The sequence below is a fragment of the Chlamydomonas reinhardtii genome, chromosome 12 (assembly GCF_000002595.2).
Source record: "Chlamydomonas reinhardtii strain CC-503 cw92 mt+ chromosome 12, whole genome shotgun sequence".
Lineage (NCBI taxonomy): Eukaryota > Viridiplantae > Chlorophyta > Chlorophyceae > Chlamydomonadales > Chlamydomonadaceae > Chlamydomonas > Chlamydomonas reinhardtii.
In genome coordinates, this window is record NC_057015.1 from 2747702 (window position 1) to 2763091 (window position 15390).

The following is a 15390-nucleotide window of genomic DNA, read 5'->3' on the forward strand; positions in this document are numbered from 1 at the left end:
TGCCACAAGGCCGAGCCAGTTGCCAATAATAGTTATTTCCACATACTTAGACCTGTGACGTGCGATTACCAAGCACGCGGTCCAACTTCAAGTTGAGATGCATCTTTGTAAAGTCCTGTCATGAATTGGCACGCCTAGTACGCGACAGTGCCTGTTGGGCACTTGAACGGGCTCTTTAGCTATGGTTCTGCACGCTCAAGTTAAAGTCTGTCTGATTTTGTTGTCCATCGCAAGCTTGCTGCTCTTCTCTTCCCGAACCGCCCTCGGCGAGCACTATTACGACGATCCATACTCCACGGAGCCGGGCTGGAATGAGACTGGGGATGCAGACCCCTACGGCGCAGCATACGCCTACCCTGGCCGTGGGCTGGACGGCGCCTATGACGACGAGGCTCCGCGCTCTTGGAGCGTGAGCATGGACGGAGGCGACGGCGCTCTAGGGGAAGCTGGTGCCGGCGCAGCAGGCGGCTTAGATGGTGGCATGGGCGGCGCAGCGGCGTACGCCACGCCGGCCGCTGCCGTGCGGCGGGGACATGGGGTGGGCGGCGCGGCGGGACACGGCGCGGGCATGCTAGCCCGCGGCGGGCCGGGCGGGGTTGCAGGGCCAGGGGCAGCAGGCGTGCCGGGCTCGTGCCCAGGTGGAGTGTGCGCGAACCCCGCCATGTACGAGCAAGACCTCCATTTCGACCCGCGATGTGAGTGAACCAGAGGGTCGACGCTACGGCGACGGGCCGTAGCCGGGTTGCATCTGGGCCATAACCGGGCCAAAGGTTCTGCACTGTCGCGGGACTGCGGGTTTGATGCGCTTCGGGATCTCAGGGGAATGCAATTTGCAACATGTGCCGATGTTATGCTGCGCCACACGTTTAGTGCCGCTGACTTTGCGCCTCCATACCTCTCTTCCTCCACATACGCGCGCCACAACAGACCCGTACGACAATTGTCAGTATGTGGGCGGCTTCGACGCCTTCCAGCTAAACGGCACGGAGACATGCCACATGCTGGTGCAGGTGCGCGGGGCCAGGGGCCAGGGGCGGGGGCTCTCGCCGAGGCTGGGGCGGGGGCCGGGGTATGGGACGTTCCTGGAAGGCGGGCATACCGTGTAGGAGCAAGATTGTCCAATCGAACCAGCAGAGCGCAAGAACCCCTTGCCTTGCATCCGCCCTCGCACGCCGCAGGGAGTGGACGGCCACGCGGACCGGCTTGAGGGCGGCATGGACGGCCTGTACCTGCTGGCGGGCTGCTTCGAGGGCAAGCCCGTGTACATGCGCTCGCGCCGCAGCGGGCCGCCGGGCGGCGGGGAGGACCGTGTGCTGTACTTCAACCCCCACTTTGGGGTGAGCAGGCGCTGGGGGCGGGGACGAGGGTTGAGGAGGTAGGGGCAGTGGTATGCGGTGTACCGTATGCTTGTGGTTGGCGGCTGGGGCAGCCGGGCAGGCGGCCAGGCAGGCAGCCAGGCAGGCAGCCAGGCAGGCAGCCAGGCAGGCTGGCGCTGCGCGAGCCGGTCGCGCAACTTGCAGTACGGATGCGGCCGCGCAGCAGTGAAGGTGTAGCGGCACCATACAACACCTCGTCAAACATGGAACCCGCTGACCCGCACTTGACCCACTTCACCTGTGGTGTGAACGTTTGTGTTTCCCACAGGCGTGGGAGTTCGCGGTGGGCAAGGAGCCAAGCGTGGACCAGTTGGTGTTGGCCGGGGACGAGGGACACGTCAGCCCCATTGACGTGCCGCGCTGGCGGCTGGCGGCGGCCTTCAACGCGGAGCAGGTGCGGCGTGCGTGTTTGTGGGGGTTGTGCGTGGGCGTGGGGGAGGGCGTGTTGGGGGGCCGGGCAGCAATGTGATTGGTGTGTGTAGCGCGCGGCACGTGGCGGCATTGGGTAGTTGCGGCACGCACCCGCGCGTAGCGGGTGCCGTGTTTCGCTGAGCTGCTTGCAGTACGCTGCGTGCCTCCGCCGCACTCTCACAAACACCATGCATGGCCTGTCCCTGCCACGCGCCACCAATCAACCCACATTGGCATGCCCCAACATGCCGTCGCACATGCCGCGCATTCATGTGCCCAGTGCCGAAACTCTCCCCTTTCCCCTTTCCCGGCATACGCCGACGAGCGCGCAGGCGGCGCTGCTGCCCTCGGACGATGAGGAGCTCTACTACGTGGCCGCCGGCGTGTCCGTCATGTGCGCCGGCGAGGGCGACGACGGGCTGCTGAGCCCCGAGGAACGGAAGCAGCTGCAGGCGCAGCGCGCGGCGGCGGGGCTGAAGGCGGAGGACGAGGCGGAGGGCGAGGAGGCGGCAGGGTTAGGACAGGGCGGGGCAGGCGAGCGGGAGGCGGAGGCAGCGGGCAAGGGCGGCGCGAAGGGCTGGGGTGCGAAGAAGCCGCCGGCACAGCCGGCCAGCGGACGGGCGGGTGGGAAGGCGGGCGGGCGCGGGGCGGGGGCTGCAGGAGGCCGCGGCGGGCGCGCGTCAGCGCGCGGGGACGCCGCGGGCTCTGGCGCCCCTGCCACTTCGTTGGGCGGGCGGACGGGGCGGGCGCGTGCTGTGGGCGGCGATGTGGAGCTAGAGGCCGAGGTGGTGGAGCTACGGGAATACTGGCAGCAGCACGAGGAGGAGTTTTATGAGAGCCGGTACCAGTACGGGGACGCGTATGGCGGGGCCGCCGGTTACGATGACACGCGGCAGGGTTACGATGATGAGTACGGGCCGTACGGGTACTGATGTCGGGAATGTCGGGGAGTTATGTGTGCTACCCTGCTGAAATTGCTGTGGCCCGGGGGGGGGGGGGCTGAGTGGCACGACGTAACTAGGAGCCGGCTGGCAGGGACTGAAGGTGTATGAGCGCGCATGGCATATCAGTTGCGGTGCCCTGTCCTCGGGGTTGCCGTGTGATGGACGATGTTGTGTGTGTGTGTATGTGTAAAAAAAGGAAACGTAAGCCCGCCATGTGTGTATGTTTGTGTGCCTGCTGCTTGTACACGCAGACGCAGCCGGACACAGGGCTGGACTCAGGTCGGGGTGGATGTGTTCATGGAATGCTTGGATTGCGTGGGCATGCTTCCGTGTGCTTGGGTAGGCAGCCGGCAGCTATCTAGCTCAGGACGCAACGAGATGATGTGCGGACGCAACGTCTCTCCGCGGACTGGAGTTGGAAATGGCTAGGATGGTCTACACTGTGTGGTTGCCAGGGCAGAAGCAGGTACTGTTAGCGACCGCTTGCAACTGTAGAGCATGGCTGCGCGCATGGCCGCTGGAAAGTCTCCCCGGGGCGGGTGGCCGATGCAATCTGATGTATGTTTACACACATGAATACCGTCCGCCTTCCGGTCGTCTGTAACTGCTGCAAAAGCATTCCGCCATCTCCATATGCGCTGCCATGCCCGGTGCATGCAAACTCCTATGCACTTCAGGCCCAGCACATCCCACATACGCCACACGGCACGTCTTGCCCCTGGCCACTAAAAACGTCTATCTAGCTAGGCCTCAAACCGAGCGGTTCTAACCCTGAGCGGTCCGCATTTCGCTCTCAAAACATGAGAGACTTTCGTTCGCTTCACCCCCCGCGTCCATCTCCACGCACGTACGCCACGCAGCTAAGCAAACCACTCCTGGTCCAGGCACATCCCCCGCATCAGCCCGCACCGTGCGTGCACGGTTACTTATCGTCTCCCTGCCAAGCAGGATCGGGGTGTGGCAATTTGCAAACCCAATCCAAACACAGGCAGCAAACTTTTGAAATGTCAAGACACGTAACGAAAAAAGAAATGGCGGTGCGGCACTCGTGGCCGGTCTTCTCAGCACGATCAACCGCCTTATGTCTCTCCTGATAAACGAAGCAAGCAACCTGCCTGGGGCGTGAAACCCCTGCTATGAAACAGCGCAATCCGGCAAAACGGCAATCGCTCGGTCAGTCTCAATGACGCGCCACGGACACCTGCCATATGCATGGCCTTGCTAGTTGCAAGCTAGATGAGTGTCGAAGCTGGGCAGCCTACTATCATGGCTGTCTATCCACGCACAGCAGGCGGGGTGGACCCCTCAGAGACATCCGGCGCCTTCCTGCTAGTGTCCCACATTCGTACCGGTCGTATCACACGGCCAACCTACCGCGCTAGCTAAGGCGCTAAGAGTCTAAGACTAAGATTCCGGGTGTGCCAGTACATACCCGTTCGTGCTGCTACATGACAAGTAAGGTGGCACACTTGTCATTGGGTTCAACCACGCACCCGCTATCATACGATCAATCAATGTCGTGGGACCTCGTTGGTCCGAATCCACACAGCTGTATACCTGCTCTGCCACTCTACTGGCACTTTTGCGTGCCGCTGCTCGCTGGCCCGAACTACGTTTCCAGGCGTGTCTCACTGCATGTTGCCTCCCTAGCTGCAGGGTATCGTAGCTAGGCTAGCTAGTGCCGCCACTTGGGCACAGTCTCCATGTGCGACGCCTTCTCAACGGCGCCCACCTTGACACCAGTAGCCTCCTGCTGGTCCTGTCCCTGCTGCTGCCGCTGCGGCGCCGGCATGCCCTTGCTGCTCGGGTGGTCAGCGCGGAGGGACTCCAACTGCTGGCGCACGATGGTGCTGCCGCTGGCGGCGTAATGGCAGCCCCCGACCAGCTGGATGGGGGCGCCCGGCGCCTCGCAGCGGTGCCACTGGTAATTCAGTACCGTGTGCTTGATGTTAAAGCCAGGCGCCTCAGCAGTGGGGTTGTAAGGGCGGACCGGCAGGGCGGCCGACTCGGGGCGTGTGGCGGCAGCTATCGCCGCCAGGGCCTGGAAGGCGGCGGTCAGATGGCTTCGCGGCACGGGCGGGCGGGGGGTTGCGGGCGCGGATGCGGGACAGGGCCCCTCGACGGCGCTGGTGATGTACACGGCTGGGCCAGAGGTGGGCTCGGCCACTGGTGCCGGTGCGGGCACAGCCTCCTTGCTGAGGGCCGAGGCGATTTCCGTCTTGGTCTCGGCGGCAGCGGGCTCGTTGATGGCCTCAATCGCCTCGGCGGCGGGCTCGGGGCAGCATGCGGCGGTGGTCTCGATGACGGCGGCCCCAGTCACCTCGGCGGCGGGCTCAGGGCAGCATGCGGCGGTGGTCTCGATGACGGTCTCAATGGCCTCGGCGGCGGGCTCGGGGCAGCATGCGATGGTCTCGATGACGGCGGCCTCAATGGCCTCGGCGGCGGGCGCGGGGCAGCATGTGGCGGTGGTCTCGATGACGGCGGCCTCAGTCACCTCGGCGGCGGGCTCGGGGCAGCATGCGGTGGTGGTCATGTTGACGACGGCCTCAATGGCCTCGGCGGCGGGCGCGGGGCAGCATGCGGCGGTGGTCTCGATGACGGCGGCCTCAGTCACCTCGGCGGCGGGCTCGGGGCAGCATGCGGCGGTGGTCATGTTGACGACGGCCTCAATGGCCTCGGCGGCGGGCGCGGGGCAGCATGCGGCGGTGGTCTCGATGGCGGCGGCCTCAGTCACCTCGGCGGCGGGCTCGGGGCAGCATGCGGCGGTGGTCTCAACGATGACGGCGGCCTCAATCGCCTCGGCGGCGGGCTCGGGGCAGCATGCGGCGGTGGTCTCAACGATGACGGCGGCCTCAATCGCCTCGGTGGTGGGCTCCGGGCAGCATGCGGTAGTCTCGTTGACGGCGGCCTCGTTGGCCTCGGCCGCAAGTGTCTGCTCGTCAACACTGGCGCCCCCCATGCTGCCTGCCTTGAGCGAGTTGCTGGTGTTGCTCCGCGAGAGCGCGGCGGGCGAGGAGGCGCCAGAGCCGCAGTCTGCAGGAGCGAGCGAGGTTGCAGTGCAGGAAGAAGGGATAACCGGCGGAAAGGGGGTTAGCACTTGAAGGCCACGCTAGTGCTAGGAGCCTCTGCTTGACTGCAATTTCACCGCCGTCTGAGGTCCTAGACAGCATGCAAGCACGCTGAGCAGCCGCAATCGCCCAGTCGCTCACCCGATGGCGTTGACGCGCCTGGGGCGGTCATGCCAGAGATGCCAGGCATGCCCAGTGTTGACGATGTGACGCAGGCCTCGCAGGACGCGAGCTCCTGCGGCTCCTTCACAGCGCGCAGCGCAGTGCGGTACCGAGCCACTATGCGCGCCTTTGACCGCTCCAGCACCGCCCGCATGATGGAGACGTCGAGGCGCAGGGTCGCCGGCACCTCGGAAAGCGCCGCATTCGACAGAGCAAATCGCTGAAGAGCTCTCAGCTTTCGCTCGGCGTAGGGAGGAAGCATCTTGCTCTGGTTTGCCATTTGTGTTATCGCGGTCGTGCAGTCAACGATTGAACGGCGTAAACACTTGTTGTTTGCTAAGACAAGTTGCTATACCTAAATAACTATTTAAGGAATCTCGAATGAATGATTGAAAGTGAAATAGCAACAGGAGTCAGGGACCGCTACTTCCGGGTCAGCGAGTTGAAGCGATCGGTACGGCGCGTTGTGGGCTCGGTGCTTTCTGGCCATGTGCGCCTGTATAGCCTTCAGACAAACACTGGTAATTAAGCCTATGTTTGGTTGCTCTCGTTAAACTCGCTGGCGTGCCCTCTGGGGCTGGTCTTGCGTGGCGGGCGCTTTCCACGGCAGGGCGGGCGAAGGCCCCTGTGACTTCACCCAGTACCGTTTCTTTTCTGGTCCGTGGTATCTGATGGGAGTGCGTCTAATAGCGCACTTCATTTCATATGCAGCTGTTCAATGCGCGTTTAGCGGGCGGGAGCCGACGGCAGTTCTACACGTCAGCGAGGTGACATCCTACCGCGCGCTGCGGTTCGTAGGGCGAGGCGGTTTTGTGGCTCCCGCCCCGCCGGGTGCTGTCCGACCGTAATGACATGCAATACAAGGCCCAGGTATGGCTGGGAAGGTCGCTGGGGCGGAGCCCAGGCCAAGGAGACTTGCCGTGTGTGGGTGGATGGGCGGAGGGTACCGTAGATGCAATTGCATGGCGATGCCACGTTTCATGCCTTGTCCAACCCGAACGAGGCATCCAGCCATTTGCAAGGGTATAGCAACGTTACCGCCCAGTATCTAGTCTTTGCTGGCTTGCTGCAGCTGCACGCCCCGCTCCCGCCCTGTCCCGGCCGCGCACTGCTGTGGCATCACTAACAGTCACTAACCAACGTTAGTTCATGCAGGATTGCGGGGGGTGGCTCAAGCGTTGCTGAAGACGTCTTAAAATTAGTAGAGAATTTGAGCGCCTCTTCCCAGCGACACCACACCGCGTACGCTCTTGGGTCGTGCCACCAGCTCAGCCCAAGGCTCAGCCACCGGTGCTAGCCGCGTGCGACGACCAGGCGCAATACACCATCCACATCCGCCGCACCCCCACATCCGGCTCTGCATCGCGAGTGTGGCGTTGCGGTGTGTCTATGTGGTGCTATCGCCTGGCCGGGCGCCCGGAGCGTGAGGAATGCGCATCAGCAAACTTCCAGCCAGCCAGCAACTTGTCGGTACAGTAACTCCGGCGTTCGACCAGCCATGCACTTCTGCTCTGCCACTGCAAACTGTTTGCCGTCTGCTTGAGGGTATGGGCATCAGCTGCACCCTACGGGACCTCGCCAACCTGCCTTGAACCCTGTCCCATCACACATCCACATCCGCCGCCAGCCCTCGCCACCCGACTCCCAAATCCTCCCTCATCACGCATCTGGGAAGTTTGGGTCCAAGAATCGGCACTGCTCCTTGGAGTAATTCAGCACGTAGTCACCCTGCGCCCCGCTGGTCTTATTGCGCGCCTTGACCACCTTGATCAGCGTTTCGGTCTCACTAAACGTTAGCGCCACGGGCTTGCGTTTTAGCCGCTCCAGCTTGGACTGCAGCTCGGCGCTGCTGGCCGCAGCTGCCTGGTACTTCTTCAACGCCGCATCCATGGCAACACGCGTGTACCTGCGCCGGGAAGAGCAGCATGCGGAGCGTTTGGGGGCGCAAAGGTATCACGGTAGGGAGGTTAATTGACCTGCACGGGACTAGTTGCACGTGGGCGCCGGTACTCGCAAGCCGACTTTGTTGCCGAGCTGCTCGTACACGCTGCCTCTCCGCCCGCTCCCCACCTGTCTTCTTAGTTCTCACCCCTGCTCCCCATACCCCGTCCTCAGCCCCTGCCCCAACCCCTGGCCCCCTCCTCCGCTCGTAAATCATACCCTCCCACCACCGGGCCCGCGCCCTTGGACGCCCACACACCTGTGCACCACCACGCCCATGTCTGCCTTGTTGTACCAGTGCGCGCTGCCGCTGATGTCGTACATGGAGGGCGGCGAGCCGTCCCACTCCTCGAAAGACTTGGGGTGCGCCACCAGCCACACGTGCACCATGTGCCGCTGCGCCCAGCGCTTCACCTGCAGCAACAGCAACAACAACAAAAACCACAGCCCCCACCCGCGGCCGGGCCCCCGGTGAACTTTTGCACGTGTTGGGCACCGTACGCAAGCAACGGCTCCCGTCGCCCACCATTTTACAATCCCACAACCCTGACACGTACGGTAAAGCCAGCACAGCAGCTGCCTCATGCCCCACACGCCAAGGGCTGGTGCACGCGCCCGCTCGCCCGCACCTTGCTGAGCATGGCGCTGATGTACTCGGTCTCCGACTGCGAGCCGCGCTGCTGCTCCAATTCGTTGTAGGGGTCAATTACGAGACCACGGATGCCGTGCCTGTGTATGTTCGGAGTTCGAGCTCGGTGCGTCAAGCGCAGACACGCGCATACCGCCTTAAAAAAAAGCGCACTCGTCACAAATGGCTCATCGCCCCACCCCAGCACGTGTGACGAAGGCGCACCCGACAAGGCAAACATGAACCATGAAGCCGCTCACTCCAAGCCCCACAATCCAAGCCCCGCGCACTCCGCACCTGTACACCGCCTGCGTGGCCTTCCCCAGCACCCAGTCGATGGTGCACGGCTGCCGCGACTCCTCAAGCCACGCCGCCGCGCGCTCCGCCGCCTCCAGCTCCTCCAGCGTCGGTTGCGCCCCCGCCCCCGCCCCACCTCCAGGTGCGCCCAACCCCGGGCCCAGGCGCAGCCCCTCCGCTAGGCGCAGCTGCTCGGGCGTGGGCGCTGCGGAGCCCTCGTCCGCCATGTCTGGGTGGCGTATGAGGAAGAAGTGGGTGTTGACCCAGTCCAGCGCGGTGTGGAACTGGTCCGGAGTCATGTTCTGACGCCCGTCGGGTGTGAACATGCTGGTGCCTGTCGGAGGCGAGGCGGGGGCGGACGTGTGTTAGGTAAAAGGGGGGGCTTGCAAATACCAGCCCAAACTAAAGCAGACCAAGCTAAACTAGCGGAGCACAGGCAGAGGGGGTATGTGTGTGTGTGTGTGTGTGTGTGTGTGTGTTTAGGGAGGCCGGCTTGTGTGCGATTGTGCGGGCAGCTTAGCGCGTTCTCCTGTGCGCTGCCGGCGCTCCAAAAGGCACACGTCTGCACTGCCTCGTACACACCCGCCCCCGTGCCGCACTCACGTGCCGCCAGCTCTATGAGGTTCTGGCCGTGCTTGACGACGCTCTTCTCAAAGGACGCGAAGCCCACCCGCCACTCGTGCACGTTGGCCAGCTGCACCGCCAGCGCATCCAGCCAGTGCGACTTGCCGCTGTTGGGCACACCTGCGGCGGGTCTCACACGTGGGGCGTGTCACAGGGGTTTCAGCACGCGCGGTCGGTCCGCACACATGCAGGAGCAGTGCGCCGCTCCGGCCTTGGCCAGCCCTGCCCTGCACCCTGCCCCGCACCCTGCCCCGCACCCACCCGTCACAATGGTGAGCTCTCCGGGCGTGACGCGATACACCTCATCCAGACCCGGCCACCCCGTGGACACCGCCGCCGCCGTCGCCTCCTTGCCGTACCAGTGCCGGATGATCTGCAGCGCACAAGAGCGTGCGGGCCCGCAGCGTCCGTCAGCGCAGCGGCATCATACTGGACACATTTAAACCAAGGGACACACAGCCGGTGTGCCCAAACCCGGCCCCCCAGGGCGCCATAACCAGCACAGGTCATATCGCACGTCATTGCCTCAGCAACCCTGTCGCCCTCGTGTCTCTGGTCTCCTACTGGGAATGGTAGAACCGACCCCCCTCGCTAGCCTCCCGGCCCCTCACCTCGTCCCACAGGCCGCCCACGTGCATCAGCCCCTTCACCGGGTACGGCCGCGCGCCCTGCTCCACCAGCCACGTCAGCGCCTCCGGGCCGTCGCGCTGCAGCACGTCCGCCGCGCACACACGGATGGGGCCACCCGGCTCCGCCGCCGCCGGTGCCGGCGGCACCACCGCAACAAGGGCGCCGCCGCCGGCCCCTGCTTCCATCCCTGCATTTGCGCCGCCTCCATCTTGCTGGTACTGCTGCTGGTACTGCTGCTGGTACTGCTGGTGGTACTGCTGGTGGTACTGCTGCTGGTACCGCTGGTGCGGCTGCTGGTACTGCTGCTCGTACTGCTGATAGTACTGCTGCTGGTCGTGTGTGTACGGGTCGTACCCGCTGTACTGCGCCTGGTGCTGCTCGCCCCCAGCCCACGCCGCCTCTTCCTGCCTCCCCTCCCACGCCGCCGCCGCCTCCATCCCCATCGGCTCGTAGCCCCACGCCTCCCGCTCCGCCTCCTCCTGCTCCGCCCGAAGGTACTCTGGCACCTCCTCATAGATCTCATGCGCCACTGCGCCCCAGCCGCCCCCACCCGCTGCCGCCGCCGCCGCCGCCTGCGCCGCCGCCGCCTGGCGCTGCAGCAGCTCGCGGCTCAGCGGTGGCAGCTCCAGCTGTGTGGCGGGCCAGCGCAACACCAAACAGCGCTCGCGGACCAGACCGTTGGCCAGCTCCTGCGGGCGTTCGAAGGACCAACATGACCTCCTCATCTGTGCCCCAAGGCATCGCGGGGGCTTCACATTGGCTGTGGCGGGGCTAACAGGTTTTAATCAGGGAAGCTCATGCCAGCACCTCAAGCGCCGCTGCTCGTCCTCATTAGTCAGGCCGCACCTCTGCCAGCATGCGCGACGCGGCGTCCTCCTTGAGCGCCAGCGTCACCCGCACCTCGCCGCCCACCACACCCGGCTCCGGGCTCAGCACCTGCGGCACAGGCGGAAAGCGTGTTGCGCGGGGAGCGGCAGGAGCCAGCGGAAGATGCGCCTGTGATTGAGCTCTGTGATGCAATGCAGCCTACGCTGCACGTACCCGCTGCCCAGGCCTGCCTCACACACCATGCCCTCTGACTAGCCTTAATTCCCGCCTGGCCTAAAGCAACAGCCGGCGCGACGTCCCTGCCCCGCCCTGACACCTACCTCCCGGCTGTTGAACATGTAGCTCAGCACGGCGTCACTCATGCCCACGACTTCGGCCGCCGCCGCAGACGTGCCTCTCCCGCGCCGCCGGCCGCCGCGCCTGGCGGCCCCTCCGGCCGCCGCCGCCGCGGCCGCTGCTGCCGCCGCCGCGGCCTCGTCCGCCGCCTCCGCCTCCCGCAACGCCTCAGTGTAGTCATGGAAGGCCACCACCGCCCGAGGCGGCAGGCTGAGCACGTTGGGCACTCCCGCCTGTGCGACATGACAACAGGCCGCAGCCAACATTTGATTATCAGGACAGTGTAAGGACTACGTTTTCTGCTAGCTTAGCATTTGAACATGACGTGTTACCGTAGTATGCCCGCGCCCCACTGCCTTTGCAATGCGACCGAGACCAGTACCCCGCCCAGCCGTAGCCGTAGCCGCGCGCACCACGTGCATCATGCGCCTTCCAGGCCAGCATCCTCCCACACCTCCCACCACACACTCCCGCTCACACGCTCCCTCCACCCACCTCCATGAGTGCCAGCCGCTCCAGCTCGTCCTCCACTAGCACCAGGTCCCGGTACCGCGGGTGCAGCTCCGCCACAGCAGCCGCGTCCACACCGGCAACACCCGTCGGCACCGCTCCCGCGCCAGCAGCCATCACGAAATTGCGGGGGTCGCCGGCGCCAGCAGCGGCGAAGGTGCCGTAGGCGTACGGCGCAGGCGCGCCCAGGGGAGGTGCCGACGCGGCTTGCGGCGCCATGCCCGGCGGCAAAGTAGCAGCCCGGTCTGGACCATCGGTGTCCTCGTCCTTCTCCTCTTCCTGTCCCTCCTCCGCTTCCTCTTCTTCGTCCTCGGCTTCCTGCGCCTCCCACCCATTGCGCTCATACTCGTCCTCTTCCTCCTCCTCGTCCAGGTCAGACCACTCATACTCGTCCTCCTCCGCCTCCTCCACCGCCTCCGCCTCGTCCTCATCATTGAACCTGCCGCGCCACTGCCCCTCCTCCGTCCCCTCCTCCTCCCCGCCTGACACCAGCTCCACCACCTCATCGCCCATGTCCCGCACCGCCTCCCGGTCCTGACTGGGGTCGTGCGCATCGCCGTACATCGCGACCACGTCATCTCCCCCCTGGTCTCCCTCGTCCAGCACCTCCCCGCCCCCCTCCGCCGCGGCCCCGCCGAACTGGTCTTCCACGCCAGTGCTGCCGCTACCGGTGCCGGCGGGGCCTTCCCCGGACGGGTACAGCGACGCTGCCGTCTGGCCGCCGCCGCCGCCGCCGCCGCCGCCGCTGTCCGGCCCCGCGACCAGCTGCCAGGCAGCGGCTGCCGCCGCGGCAGCGGGGTCCAGGGGGTCCAGGGGAGCCTGCACGGGCGGCGGCGCTCCAACCAGCCGCTCGAGCCCCGGCACCCCCGCTGCCGGCGCAGCCGCAGACCCCGCACCCCCAGTGAATGCGCCGCCGGCACCTGATGCTTGCACCCCAGCCCCCGCCGCCGCCGCTGCAGCTGCCTGCCGCGGCCGGGCCATGGGAGGCCGCCGCGCCGCCGTCAGCTTCTCCCGGTGCCGCTGCAGCTGCGGCGCGAAGGCCACGTCGTCCAGCCCCCACATGTAGCGCTGCGCGCCCACCACCTGCCATCGCAGCCCCGGCATGCTGGCGAGCAGCTCCGGATCCGGCTGCTCAGGTGCGGCTGAGGGCGGGGGCCGGGGCGAGGGCCCTTCGCCTTCGCCTTCGTGCTCGCCGTCGCCCTTCTCCCCCTCGTCCATGGCACGTGGCCCGGCAGTGAGGCCTGCATGTCCGTTGGAAGGATGCGGTATGAGTGCAGCATGGGGTACAACGGCATGATGAGGTAAAGGCATGCCACCTGAAACTTTCCATACAAGCTTTGAGCCCGAGCGTCCGCACGTACGCTCAACCCGTACGCATCAGCAGGTCAAGCGAAGCCACTCACAGTAGTTGTGGATGTCGTGGAAGGTGGCGTTCACCACCACGCCGCGAAGTGTGTAGGGGTACACCACCACACGCGGCAGGCTCACGCCGGGCAGCGTGGGGTGCGGCACGTCGCGCGCCTGGTACACGCCCGCCGCCCGCAGCGTGGCGGGGCTGATGCCGCGCGCCGCGAAGTAGGCCAGAGCGTCTGCGAGTGGTTGTAAGGTTGCAGCAAGGTTTTGCCACCGACCATCATCGTGTGCAGTGCCCGCCAGGAGGAGCAGAACTAGCAAGGATACGGTTATGTTGAAGTCTGCGCGTGCGCCGAATGCCACCTTGCCGCATGATGCCACGCGTACACTGCGCTGTAGTGCTTCCTGCTGGCACGCTTTTCCTACCAGCTCCTGGCCTGACAGCGAAATGCCTGGACACACAGCCGCGCCGCCCCCACCTGCATCCAGCCACTCGTTTGCCTCCGGCTGCAGCTCCTGCCGCGACGGCGCCGGCACCACCTCTGGCAGCGCCCCACCCTCGGCGTCGGCACGCGCCAACTTGCGCGTGACGCCCTCCGCCCACACCTTGTCACTCGCCGCGCACTTGTTCGCGCGGAAGCAGCGGTACCACACGAACTTGTAGTCTGGGGGCGTGGCAGGCGGCGCAGTGGGCAAGCCGTCAAAACCGACATGACATTTTGTTACACCGCAAGTCCCCAACGGTGTTAGCACCCATGCAATTCGTGCTTCTCCCCCATTACTCAGCTTGCAGCCGCAGCCCCCGGCCCCCAATGCGCGCCACCAGCCCGGGCGCCCTACATGGAAGCGAGTCCCCCGCCACGCCACGCGTCATCCCCCTCCCGGCATCCCCCCACCCGGCATCCACTCCCCGCACGCACCCTCTGCCACCATCATGGAGAATGTGTTGGGGTCGTGGCCGCCCTCGCCGCCACCGCACACGGGGCAGGTGCGGTACAGGAACACGCCCGGGCTGGACGCCACTTCCTCCGGCAGGTCCACGCCCGCCTCTGCCAGCTGCGACCGCAGAGACGCCAGCCGCCGCTCCAGCTCCGCCGCCGATGGCGCATACGACTTGCCGCTGCTGCTGCCGCTGCTGTCACTGCTGGTGTTGCGATTGTTGCTGGGGCTGTTGCGTGGGAGCTGGGAGGAGCCTGGGGCGGCCCCGTGCGCTGCCGCGGCAGAGCCATCCGGCCCTGCTGCTGCTCCCCGCCATTTACCCCCTCCCGCTGTTGCTGCTGCTGCGACCACTACCAAGCGGCCGCCGCGACGTCCGGCGCCACCGATCCGGTTGCGTTCAGCCGGCACGGGCGCCGGAAAGCTGGTGACAGCGCCGCAGCCATCCACATGGCCGCGAGCCGTCATGTGCGGCAGGAGCGCGCCGAAGCGCCACCCTGCCCGTGCAACAGGGGAGGCGCCGCTTGCTGCTAGCGGTCCTCCGCAGCGCCCCAAGCCCGGCGGCGCATGGGCGCCGTTGGACCGGGCCACTGCGGCGACGGCGGCGGCCAGGGCGGCGCGAGCATGGGACCGTGGTGCCGCCGTGGCACACGGGGGCGGCTTGGTGGCCGCCGCGGGGCACAGCGTCTGAGGCAGGCGCTGTGGTTGTGGCGTGATGCTGGCCATTGGGCGGCTAGCCGTGGGCCTGCCGTGGCGCAGCCCTCGCGCCACAGGAGCCGCCGGGTAGCTGCATGAGGTGTGAATGCACGCACTTGTGCAACGACATGCCATAGCTGCGTGCTGCCACGCCCGCTCAGAGGGGGCTGTGTGCACCGCCACGCGTTGACGTGACTCCGCCGCTGGAAGGCGAGGAGTCGCGGTCAGCGGCCGCCCCGGCTTCTGAACTCTCACGCTGGATCCCTCGCCCCCACCCCTATATCGCCTAGCTTGCCGCAGGTCGCGTTGCTGCCGCCAAATCGGCCGGACTGGTCGCTGGACTCCCACGCCGACAGCTGTGGGCCGTCTCTTTTGTCCCAACGTAATGCAAGTCTCCTGCTAATGCATGTTTCGCGGTGTAAGAAGCATGCTCGCAACAACGAGGGCGCCAAACTTTTCAGTGCATCCGCTGACTCGGCACTAAACCAAGAAACATGCGTATGTCTGTCATATTGTGAGCAGTACTCAAGAGAACCAAGCAAACAAAACGCCGACAGCCCAGGTCCAAATTAGTTTGGGGCCGCCCGACCCTGATAGGACAGCGAGAGATATCAACGGGAAAAAGGATACTTAAAAGGTGTTAGACATGA

The 15390-nt window shown here is 65.6% G+C and overlaps 3 protein-coding genes across 3 annotated transcripts; 1 reads left to right on the forward strand and 2 right to left on the reverse strand.

The window, feature by feature from the left end:
• Nucleotides 1-45: 45 nt before the first annotated feature.
• CHLRE_12g503250v5 (uncharacterized protein) lies at nt 46-3347 on the forward strand. The gene is made up of 5 exons (XM_043068124.1): nt 46-695; nt 928-1010; nt 1179-1337; nt 1645-1770; nt 2120-3347. Exons 1-5 carry the CDS (start codon nt 182-184, stop codon nt 2717-2719), a joined length of 1482 nt encoding a protein of 493 aa, XP_042918243.1. The 5' UTR covers nt 46-181; the 3' UTR covers nt 2720-3347.
• A 2-nt stretch (nt 3348-3349) lies between these two features.
• Nucleotides 3350-6325, reverse strand: CHLRE_12g503200v5 (uncharacterized protein). Its single transcript, XM_043068123.1, has 2 exons — nt 5941-6325; nt 3350-5764 (listed from the first exon to the last, which is right to left on the reverse strand). The coding sequence occupies exons 1-2, from the start codon at nt 6239-6241 to the stop codon at nt 4407-4409; spliced, it is 1659 nt and encodes a 552-aa protein (XP_042918244.1). The 5' UTR covers nt 6242-6325; the 3' UTR covers nt 3350-4406.
• Nucleotides 6326-7142: 817 nt separating this feature from the next.
• CHLRE_12g503150v5 (uncharacterized protein) lies at nt 7143-15365 on the reverse strand. Its single transcript, XM_043068122.1, has 13 exons — nt 14029-15365; nt 13588-13773; nt 13159-13344; nt 11741-12996; nt 11230-11478; nt 10928-11017; nt 10063-10770; nt 9713-9824; nt 9431-9571; nt 8828-9161; nt 8532-8631; nt 8162-8316; nt 7143-7867 (listed from the first exon to the last, which is right to left on the reverse strand). The coding sequence occupies exons 1-13, from the start codon at nt 14873-14875 to the stop codon at nt 7621-7623; spliced, it is 4611 nt and encodes a 1536-aa protein (XP_042918245.1). The 5' UTR covers nt 14876-15365; the 3' UTR covers nt 7143-7620.
• Between the last annotated feature and the right edge of the window lie 25 nt (nt 15366-15390).

What these genes read in the sequence shown, in the direction of transcription:
- CHLRE_12g503150v5 (XM_043068122.1), bottom strand. Translation starts at nt 14,875, where the DNA reads ATGGCATGTCGTTGCACAAGTGCGTGCATTCACACCTCATGCAGCTAC. An exon ending in TGGGCGGCCTGTGGGACGAG is followed by an intron (nt 9,825 to 10,062) that starts GTGAGGGGCCGG and finishes TGTGCGCTGCAG; the next exon opens with ATCATCCGGCACTGGTACGG. An exon ending in GCCACGCAGGCGGTGTACAG is followed by an intron (nt 8,632 to 8,827) that starts GTGCGGAGTGCG and finishes GAACATACACAG; the next exon opens with GCACGGCATCCGTGGTCTCG.
- CHLRE_12g503200v5 (XM_043068123.1), bottom strand. Translation starts at nt 6,241, where the DNA reads ATGGCAAACCAGAGCAAGATGCTTCCTCCCTACGCCGAGCGAAAGCTG. An exon ending in AGGCGCGTCAACGCCATCGG is followed by an intron (nt 5,765 to 5,940) that starts GTGAGCGACTGG and finishes TCGCTCCTGCAG; the next exon opens with ACTGCGGCTCTGGCGCCTCC.
- CHLRE_12g503250v5 (XM_043068124.1), top strand. Translation starts at nt 182, where the DNA reads ATGGTTCTGCACGCTCAAGTTAAAGTCTGTCTGATTTTGTTGTCCATC. An exon ending in CCTCCATTTCGACCCGCGAT is followed by an intron (nt 696 to 927) that starts GTGAGTGAACCA and finishes GCGCCACAACAG; the next exon opens with ACCCGTACGACAATTGTCAG. An exon ending in CGGCCTTCAACGCGGAGCAG is followed by an intron (nt 1,771 to 2,119) that starts GTGCGGCGTGCG and finishes ACGAGCGCGCAG; the next exon opens with GCGGCGCTGCTGCCCTCGGA.